Below are 11,300 nucleotides of genomic sequence, written 5' to 3'. Positions count from 1 at the left end.
CGTATAAACACCAGTCATCCAACCAATAACACCATATAAACACCAGTCATCCAACCAATAACACCATATAAACACCAGTCATCCACCAATAACACCATATAAAAACCAGTCATCCAACCAATAACCTCATATAAACACCAGTCATCCAACCAATAACACCATATAAACACCAGTCATCCAACCAATAACACCATATAAACACCAGTCATCCACCAATAACCTCATATAAACACCAGTCATCCAACCAATAACACCATATAATCACCAGTCATCCAACCAATAACACCATATAAACACCAGTCATCCAACCAATAACACCATATAAACACCAGTCATCCACCAATAACCTCATATAAACACCAGTCATCCAACCAATAACACCATATAAACACCAGTCATCCAACCAATAACACCATATAAACACCAGTCATCCAACCAATAACACCATATAAACACCAGTCATCCAACCAATAACACCATATAAACACCAGTCATCCAACCAATAACACCATATAAACACCAGTCATCCAACCAATAACACCATATAAACACCAGTCATCCACCAATAACACCATATAAACACCAGTCATCCAACCAATAACACCATATAAACACCAGTCATCCAACCAATAACACCATATAAACACCAGTCATCCAACCAATAACACCATATAAACACCAGTCATCCAACCAATAACACCATATAAACACCAGTCATCCACCAATAACACCATATAAACACCAGTCATCCAACCAATAACACCATATAAACACCAGTCATCCAACCAATAACACCATATAAACACCAGTCATCCACCCAATAACACCATATAAAAACCAGTCATCCACCAATAACACCATATAAACACCAGTCATCCACCAATAACACCATATAAACACCAGTCATCCACCAATAACACCATATAAACACCAGTCATCCACCAATAACACCATATAAACACCAGTCATCCAACCAATAACACCATATAAACACCAGTCATCCAACCAATAACACCATATAAACACCAGTCATCCAACCAATAACACCATATAAACACCAGTCATCCAACCAATAACACCATATAAACACCAGTCATCCACCAATAACACCATATAAACACCAGTCATCCAACCAATAACACCATATAAACACCAGTCATCCAACCAATAACACCATATAAACACCAGTCATCCAACCAATAACACCATATAAACACCAGTCATCCAACCAATAACACCATATAAACACCAGTCATCCACCAATAACACCATATAAACACCAGTCATCCAACCAATAACACCATATAAACACCAGTCATCCAACCAATAACACCATATAAACACCAGTCATCCAACCTATAACACCATATAAACACCAGTCATCCAACCAATAACACCATATAAACACCAGTCATCCAACCTATAACACCATATAAACACCAGTCATCCAACCAATAACACCATATAAACACCAGTCATCCAACCAATAACACCATATAAACACCAGTCATCCACCCAATAACACCATATAAACACCAGTCATCCACCAATAACACCATATAAACACCAGTCATCCACCAATAACACCATATAAACACCAGTCATCCAACCAATAACACCATATAAACACCAGTCATCCAACCAATAACACCATATAAACACCAGTCATCCAACCAATAACACCATATAAACACCAGTCATCCAACCAATAACACCATATAAACACCAGTCATCCACCAATAACACCATATAAACACCAGTCATCCAACCAATAACACCATATAAACACCAGTCATCCACCAATAACACCATATAAACACCAGTCATCCACCAATAACACCATATAAACACCAGTCATCCACCAATAACACCATATAAACACCAGTCATCCAACCTATAACACCATATAAACACCAGTCATCCACCAATAACACCATATAAACACCAGTCATCCAACCAATAACACCATATAAACACCAGTCATCCAACCAATAACACCATATAAACACCAGTCATCCAACCAATAACACCATATAAACACCAGTCATCCAACCAATAACACCATATAAACACCAGTCATCCAACCAATAACACCATATAAACACCAGTCATCCACCAATAACACCATATAAACACCAGTCATCCAACCAATAACACCATATAAACACCAGTCATCCACCCAATAACACCATATAAACACCAGTCATCCACCAATAACACCATATAAACACCAGTCATCCAACCAATAACACCATATAAACACCAGTCATCCAACCTATAACACCATATAAACACCAGTCATCCAACCAATAACACCATATAAACACCAGTCATCCACGCAATAACACCATATAAACACCAGTCATCCAACCAATAACACCATATAAACACCAGTCATCCAACCTATAACACCATATAAACACCAGTCATCCAACCAATAACACCATATAAACACCAGTCATCCACCAATAACACCATATAAACACCAGTCAATCAACCAATAACACCATATAAACACCAGTCATCCAACCAATAACCTCATATAAACACCAGTCATCCAACCAATAACAACTTCAGTGGCAATAATAAACCCAGTGATCATTAGATGATTGATCAAGTGAAAAGGAAGTTGGGTACACGCTGGGGATGAGGTAGTTGGGTGGGCTATTTACAGATGTGCTATGTACAGGTACAGTGATCGGTAAGCTGCTCTGACAGTTTATGGTTAAAGTTAGAGAGGGAGATATGACTCTCCAGCTTCAGAGATTTTTGCAATTCGTTCCAGTCATTGGCAGCAGAAAACTGGAAGGAAAGACGGCGAAAGAGGTTTTGGCTTTTGGGGTGACCAGTGAAATATACCTGCTGGAGCGCGTGCTACGGGTGGGTGTTGCTATGGTGAAGAGTGAGCTGAGATAAGGCGGGTTTTTACCTAGCAAAGACTTATAGATGACCTGGAGCCAGTGGGTTTGGCGATGGATATGTAGTGAGGGCCAACGATAACAGACAGGTCTCAGAAGTGGGTAGTATATTGGGCTTTGGTGACAAAACGGATGGCACTGTGATAGACTGCATCCAGTTTGCTTAGTGTGGGCAGCAATCGGTTGAACAGCATGCATTTAGTTTTACTAGCAATTAAGAGCAGTTGGAGGCCACGGAAGGAGAGTTGTATGGCGTTGAAGCTCGTGTGGAGGTTAGTTAACACAGTGTCCAAAGAAGGGGCAGATGTATACAGAATGGTGTCGTCTGCGTAGAGGTGGATCAGAGAATCACCAGCAGTATACAGAGAAAAGAATCGGCCCGAGAATTGAACCCTGTGGCACGCCCAGAGAGACTGCCAGAGGTCCGGACAACAGGCCCTCCGATTTGACACACTGAACTCCATCTGAGAAGTAGTTGGTGAACAAGGCGAGGCAGTCATTACTAGTACTGTCTCTTATCGATGGCGGTTATGATGTCGTTTAGGACCTTGAGCGTGGCTGAGGCAGTCATCAGAGAAACCAAGGCTGTGGAGTCTGCCGATAATGGGGGTTGTGGTTCAAAACAAATAAGCCATTTTTAAAATGTCTCTTAAGTACTCAATCCATACCGTTTCATAAATAGACAAAACAATTATAATCAATATTCTCAAATGCATACTCCCTTTGTAACGATCTGAGTGTCGGGAGGTGCGAAGTCAGACGCAGGAACAGCAGAGCTTCAATATGTTGAGTCTTTTAATACTCAACTTGCAAACACAATGTCCAACACGGACATACTGGGTGTCACACACAACGGTCAAACGACACGAATAAACGAACCCAGTCCACAATAATAATATCCACACCCGAAATCCAAAAGCCATAAGGAGGGGGAGGAAAAAGATGAGACCGTGGCCGTTGTGGAACGGGGAGGGGTTGCAACTTCCCTCTAGGAAGGTGCCTAGGAGCATTACTCTGAGCGCATACCGAACAGGAGGAGACATAAACCCTAACGTCCCGAGCTAAGGTAGGCCACCAATACCTTCCCCGAAGGCTCCCCACTGTCCTCGTCACCCCAGGGTGACCCGAGGAGGGTAGGACATGAGCCCACCGAATCAGTCGGTCCCGGCCGGGCACTGAGGAGGCGCGGGTTCCGCCCGTAACGCCCGCTCGATGTCCGAGTCCACCTCCCATACCACTGGCGCTATCAACCTCGAGGCGGGGATGATGGGAGTGGGCTCGGTGGTCCTATCCTCCGTGTCGTAAAGGCGAGACAGTGCGTCAGCCTTTACGTTTTGGGAACCGGGTCTTTAGGACAACGTGAACCTAAACCGGGTGAAAAACATGGCCCACCTTGCCTGACGCGGGTTTAGTCTCCGAGCTGCCCGAATATACTCCAGATTCTGGTGGTCGGTCCAGATGAGAAAAGGGTGCTTAGCCCCCTCAAGCCAGTGTCTCCACACCTTCAGGGCCCTGACCACCGCTAACAACTCCCGATCCCCCACATCATAGTTACGCTCCGCTGCACTGAGCTTACTAGAGAAGAAAGCGCAGGGGCGGAGTTTTGGTGGCGTACCCGAGCGCTGTGATAGCACGGCACCCACCCCAGCCTCGGACGCGTCCACCTCCACTATGAATGCTAAAGAGGGATCCGGATGCGCCAACACGGGAGCATCCGTGAACAGAGCCTTCAACCTGTTGAAAGCTCCGTCCGCCGCCGCTGACCACCGCAACCGCACCGGGCCCCCCTTTAGCAGTGAGGTAATGGGAGCCGCTACCTGACCAAAACCCCGGATAAATCTCCGGTAGTAGTTGGCAAAACCCAAAAACCGCTGCACCTCTTTCACCGTGGTTGGAGTCGGCCAATTACGAACGGCCTTTATGCGGTCACTCTCCACCACCACCCCCGAGGTGGAAATGCGATAACCCAGGAAGGAGACGGCTTGTTTGGAGAACACACACTTCTCAGCCTTGACGTATAGGTCATGCTCCAGCAGTCTGCCAAGCACTTTGCGCACCAGAGATACATGCGCGGCTTGAGTAGTTGAGTAGATCAGAATGTCATCGATATACACAACTACCCCCTGCCCGTGCAGGTCCCTGAGAATGTCTACAAAGGATTGGAAAACAGCTGGAGCATTCTTTAACCCATACGGCATGACGCAGTACTCATAGTGGCCCGATGTGGTACTAAATGCGGTTTTCCACTCGTCTCCTTTCCGAATACACACCAGACTGTACGCGCTCCTGAGGTCCAGTTTTGTAAAGAACTGCGCTCCGTGAAATGATTCCACCGCCGAAGCGATGAGAGGTAGTGGGTAACTAAACCCAACTGTGATGGCATTTAGACCTCTATAATCAATACACGGACGCAAACCTCCCTCCTTCTTCTTTACAAAAAAGAAACTCGAGGAGACGGGTGAGATGGAGGGCCGAATGTACCCCTGTCCCAGAGACTCCGCGACATATGTCTCCATAGCCAACGTCTCCTCTTGGGACAAAGGGTACACGTGACTCTTGGGAAGCGCAGCGTTAACCTGGAGATCTATCACACAATCCCTACCCGGTCGATGTGGTGGTAACAATGAAACAATCCCGCACAAAGAAGCGTACGGGCTGGCTGACTAATAAAGCCACACTAATTAACAATTAACTGAACACAGGTGATACAAATAAACACATAAGGAGGGGGAGGAAAAAGAGTCAGTGGCAGCTAGTAGGCCGGTGTCGACGACCGCCGAGCGCCACCCGAACGAGAAGGAGAGCCTGCCTCGGTTGAAGTCGTGACACCCTTTAACGCAAATGTCCACACCAGTGCATTTACAGTTCCCAACCACACTGGTGCGAGCTAGGGAGAACGAGCTATGGTCTTAGCTAGGAACTTCCGGATTGCAGTTGCACTTGTACGTTCGATACAACCGTTGGTTTGTCCGTTAACGCTTCAAAACACTGTTGCCAATCCAGTAAATCAACGGTAACAACATTCCCAACAGGGGTCAGACACCTAGTAGAGTAACAACATTCCCTACAGGTGTCAGACACCTAGTAGAGTAACAACATTCCCTACAAGCGTCAGACACCTAGTAGAGTAACAACATTCCCTACAGGTATCAGACACCTAGTGGAGTAACAACATTCCCTACAGGTGTCAGACACCCAGTAGAGTAACAACATTCCCTACAAGCGTCAGACACCTAGTAGAGTAACAACATTCCCTACAAGCGTCAGACACCTAGTGGAGTAACAACATTCCCTACAAGCGTCAGACACCTAGTGGAGTAACAACATTCCCTACAAGCGTCAGACACCTAGGCCTCCCGGGTGGCGCAGTGGTCTATGTTCACTCCCAGGCTCTGTCGCAGCCGGCCGCAACCGGGAGGTCCGTGGGGCGACGCACAAGTGGCATAGCGCCGTCCGGGTTAGGGAGGGTTTGGCCGGTAGGGATATCCTTGTCTCAGTATGTAAAATGTAATAAAATGTATGCACTCTACTGTAAGTCGCTCTGGATAAGAGCGTCTGCTAAATGACTAAAATGTAAATGTAATGTAGTAGAGTAACAACATTCCCTACAAGCGTCAGACACCTAGTAGAGTAACAACATTCCCTACACGCGTCAGACACCTAGTAGAGTAACAACATTCCCTACAAGCGTCAGACACCTAGTAGAGTAACAACATTCCCTACAGGTGTCAGACACCTAGTAGAGTAACAACATTCCCTACAAGCGTCAGACACCTAGTGGAGTAACAACATTCCCTACAAGCGTCAGACACCTAGTAGAGTAACAACATTCTCTACACGCGTCAGACACCTAGCAGAGTAACAACATTCCCTACACGCGTCAGACACCTAGTAGAGTAACAACATTCCCTACACGCGTCAGACACCTAGTAGAGTAACAACATTCCCTACAAGTGTCAGACACCTAGTAGAGTAACAACATTCCCTACAAGCGTCAGACACCTAGTGGAGCGGTAACAACATTCCCTACAGGCGTCAGACACCTAGTAGAGTAACAACATTCCCTACATGCGTCAGACACCTATTAGAGTAACAACAGTCCCTACAAGCGTCAGACACCTAGTAGAGTAACAACATCCCCTACAAGTGTCAGACACCTAGTAGAGTAACAACATTCCCTACAAGCGTCAGACACCTAGTGGAGCGGTAACAACATTCCCTACAGGCGTCAGACACCTAGTAGAGTAACAACATTCCCTACAAGCGTCAGACACCTAGTGGAGCGGTAACACTGAACTTAAAACTTTACGAGCTAAACACGCCGGAAACAAACCAGACGCAAAATTGCTGCGCCAACAAAGTGCTCCCATATTCACTTCCTCCTCCCGGACAGCTGGTTTGCTCTCTTAAAGTGGCAATTACGATATTGTGTCATTGCTGCAGCTCTCCATCGGGTTCGGGAGAGGCAAAGGTCGGGTCATGCGTCCTCCGAAATATGACCCACCAAACCGAGCTCCTTTAACAACCGCCCGCTTATCCCCGAAGCCAGCCGCACCAATGTGTCGGAAGAAACACCGTTCAACCGACAACCGAAGTCAGTCTGCAGGGGTCCGGCCCGCCACAAGGAGTCGCTAGAGCCCGGGTCTGTAACCCGGGTCTGTAGTGACATCTCAAGCACTGCGATACAGTGCCTTAGACCGATGTATTGTACTTTATACGGTCTTCTCTCTCCATAACTGTACGGTCTTGTCTCTCTCTCTCTCTCTCTCTCTCTCTCTCTCTCTCTCTCTCTCTCTCTCTCCATAACTGTACTGTAAGGTCTCTGTCTCTCTCTCACCAGGGTGTTGGATCATAACCCTTTGAAAAGTATCTCCCAAGACACCTTCACCGGCCTCACCTCCCTTATGTTCCTGTGAGTAGCACACAGTCCTTCTCTCTTTCTCTATCGCTCTGTGTGTGTGTGTGTGTGTGTGTGTGTGTGTGTGTGTGTGTGTGTGTGTGTGTGTGTGTGTGTGTCATCCTTTTTTCTCCTCCAAATGGCTTGTTTCATTCCTCTATTGCATTAGTAGTTAATCCTCTACTTTACATTTCCCCCATCTCAGAGAGAGAGAGGGAGAGAGACAGACAGAGAAAGAGAGAGTGACCGAGAGACAAGAGAGGCAGAGAGGTGGGAGGAGATACTGAGAGGCGAGAGACGAGAGAGACAGAGAGGTGGGGAGAGAGACTGAGAGGTGGGGAGAGATACTGAGAGGTGAAGAGAGAGACTGAGATAGGAGAGAGACTGAAAGGTGGGGAGAGAGACTGAGAGGTGGGGAGAGAGACTGAGAGGTGAGGAGAGAGACTGAGATAGGCGAGAGACTGCGAGGTGGGGAGAGATACTGAGAGGTGAGGAGAGAGACTGAGATAGGCGAGAGACTGAGAGGTGGGGAGAGAGACTGAGATAGGAGAGAGACTGAGAGGTGGGGAGAGAGACTGAGAGGTGGGGAGAGAGACTGAGAGGTGGGGAGAGAGACTGAGAGGTGAGGAGAGAGACTGAGAGGTGGGGAGAGAGACTGAGAGGTGGGGAGAGAGACTGAGAGGTGAGGAGAGAGACTGAGAGGTGAGGAGAGAGACTGAGAGGTGAGGAGAGAGACTAAGAGGTGGGGAGAGAGACTGAGAGGTGGGGAGAGAGACTGAGAGGTGGGGAGAGAGACTGGGAGGTGAGGAGAGAGACTGAGAGGTGAGGAGAGAGACTGAGAGGTGAGGAGAGAGACTGAGAGGTGGGGAGAGAGACTGAGAGGTGAGGAGAGAGACTGAGAGGTGAGGAGAGAGACTGAGAGGTGGGGAGAGAGACTGAGAGGTGGGTAGAGAGACTGAGAGGTGGGGAGAGAGACTGAGAGGTGGGGAGAGAGACTGAGAGGTGGGGAGAGAGACTGAGAGGTGAAGAGAGAGACTGAGAGGTGAGGAGAGAGACTGATAGGTGGGGAGAGAGACTGAGAGGTGGGGAGAGAGACTGAGAGGTGGGGAGAGAGACTGAGAGGTGGGGAGAGAGACTGAGAGGTGGGGAGAGAGACTGAGAGACTGAGAGGTGAGGAGAGAGACTGAGAGGTGAGGAGAGAGACTGAGAGGTGGGGAGAGAGACTGAGAGGTGAGGAGAGAGACTGAGAGGTGAGGAGAGAGACTGAGAGGTGAGGAGAGAGACTGAGAGGTGGGGAGAGAGACTGAGAGGTGGGGAGAGAGACTGAGAGGTGGGAAGAGAGACTGAGAGGTGGGGAGAGAGACTGAGAGGTGGGGAGAGAGACTGAGAGGTGGGGAGAGAGACTGAGAGGTGAAGAGAGAGACTGAGAGGTGAGGAGAGAGACTGATAGGTGGGGAGAGAGACTGAGAGTTGGGGAGAGAGACTGAGAGGTGAGGAGAGAGACTGAGAGGTGGGGAGAGAGACTGAGAGGTAGGGAGAGAGACTGAGAGGTGGGGAGAGAGACTGAGAGGTGGGGGGAGAGACTGAGAGGTGAGGAGAGAGACTGAGAGGTGAGGAGAGAGACTGAGAGGTGGGGAGAGAGACTGAGAGGTGGGAAGAGAGACTGAGAGGTGGGGGGAGAGACTGAGAGGTGGGGAGAGAGACTGAGAGGTGGGGAGAGAGACTGAGAGGTGGGGAGAGAGACTGAGAGGTAGGGAGAGAGACTGAGAGGTGGGGAGAGAGACTGAGAGGTGAGGAGAGAGACTGAGAGGTGGGGAGAGAGACTGAGAGACTGAGAGGTGAGGAGAGAGACTGAGAGGTGAGGAGAGAGACTGAGAGGTGAGGACAGAGACTGAGAGGTGAGGAGAGAGACTGAGAGGTGGAGAGAGAGACTGAGAGGTGGGGAGAGAGACTGAGAGGTGAGGAGAGAGACTGAGAGGTGAGGAGAGAGACTGAGAGGTGAGGAGAGAGACTGATAGGTGAGGAGAGAGACTGAGAGGTGGGGAGAGAGACTGAGAGGTGGGGAGAGAGACTGAGAGGTGAGGAGAGAGACTGAGAGGTGAGGAGAGAGACTGAGAGGTGAGGAGAGAGACTGAGAGGTGAGGAGAGAGACTGATAGGTGAGGAGAGAGACTGAGAGGTGGGGAGAGAGACTGAGAGGTGGGGAGAGAGACTGAGAGGTGAGGAGAGAGACTGAGAGGTGAGGAGAGAGACTGAGAGGTGAGGAGAGAGACTGAGAGGTGAGGAGAGAGACTGAGAGGTGGAGAGAGAGACTGAGAGGTGAGGAGAGAGACTGAGAGGTGGAGAGAGAGACTGAGAGGTGGGGAGAGAGACTGGGAGGTGGAGAGAGAGACTGAGAGGTGAGGAGAGAGACTGAGAGGTGGGGAGAGAGACTGGGAGGTGGGGAGAGAGACTGAGAGGTGAGGAGAGAGACTGAGAGGTGGGGAGAGAGACTGAGAGGTGGGGAGAGAGACTGAGAGGTGGGGAGAGAGACTGAGAGGTGAGGAGAGAGACTGAGAGGTGAGGAGAGAGACTGAGAGGTGAGGAGAGAGACTGAGAGGTGAGGAGAGAGACTGAGAGGTGAGGAGAGAGACTGAGAGGTGAGGAGAGAGACCGAGAGGTGAGGAGAGAGACTGAGAAAAAACAGAAAGAGAAAATAAAAAAAGCTAAAGAAAAGAGCTGCTCTACAGATGGTCATACTATCAACTGACTATCTGCTGATAATCAACCGACTATCTGCTGATAATCAACTGACTATCTGTTGATAATCAACTGACTATCTGCTGATAATCAACTGACTATCTGCTGATAATCAACTGACTAACTGCTGATAATCAACTGACTAACTGCTGATAATCAACTGACTATCTGCTGATAAGCAACTGACTATCTGCTGATAAGCAACTGCTTGCTAAGGTTACAGTTTGGCTTAGGTTTGGTATAAGGGTTAAGTTTAGAGTTAGGGTTAGGGTTAAGGTTAGCAGATAGTTGAAATGTTACTGTGGATAGTTAGGGTTAGGGTTGGGTTGGGGTTAGGGTTGGGGTTAGGTTTAGGGTTAGGTTTGGGGTTTGGGTTAGGGTTGGGTTAGGGTTAGGGTGGGTTAGGGTTAGGGTTGGGTTAGGGTGGGTTAGGGTTACCACAATAACCATTATCTATTAGCTGTCGGTCCATTTGAGAAGCTGAAGGAATTAGCGCCAGATGAAGTAGCGTAGCGAATTGGGCGGAGAAAGTCCTGCATCCCTGACCGGGTCTCAAACTTGCGTCGTAATGACAGCAGCTACTGCTTCTAAACTGTTGGCGCCCTTGGAGGTCTTTCTGTTTTATGAATGGCTGAATTGTTGCTCGTTTCGAGATGGTGAACTACCCTTTCAAATTGATTGTTTGTGAAGTCAAATCGTTTTGCGACAGACTCAGCCAGGTCACCCGTGATACAAGTCAGTATTCGA

The 11,300-nt window shown here is 48.3% G+C and overlaps 1 protein-coding gene across 1 annotated transcript in view; it reads left to right on the top strand.

Moving 5' to 3' along the window:
* The window catches only part of LOC139537932 (relaxin receptor 2-like), a 145,249-nt gene that overhangs the window by 50,213 nt on the left and 83,736 nt on the right, over positions 1–11,300 (top strand). The window contains exon 7 of the mRNA XM_071339832.1: positions 7,759–7,830. Within this exon, the coding sequence (XP_071195933.1) occupies positions 7,759–7,830 (72 nt within the window). The remainder of the gene's footprint in view (positions 1–7,758; positions 7,831–11,300) is intronic.

The sequence above is a fragment of the Salvelinus alpinus genome, chromosome 13, assembly GCF_045679555.1.
Source record: "Salvelinus alpinus chromosome 13, SLU_Salpinus.1, whole genome shotgun sequence".
Classification (NCBI taxonomy): Eukaryota; Metazoa; Chordata; class Actinopteri; order Salmoniformes; family Salmonidae; genus Salvelinus; species Salvelinus alpinus.
The sequence above is the reverse complement of the archived record's forward strand: the minus strand, read 5'-3'. Positions and strand labels throughout refer to the sequence as shown.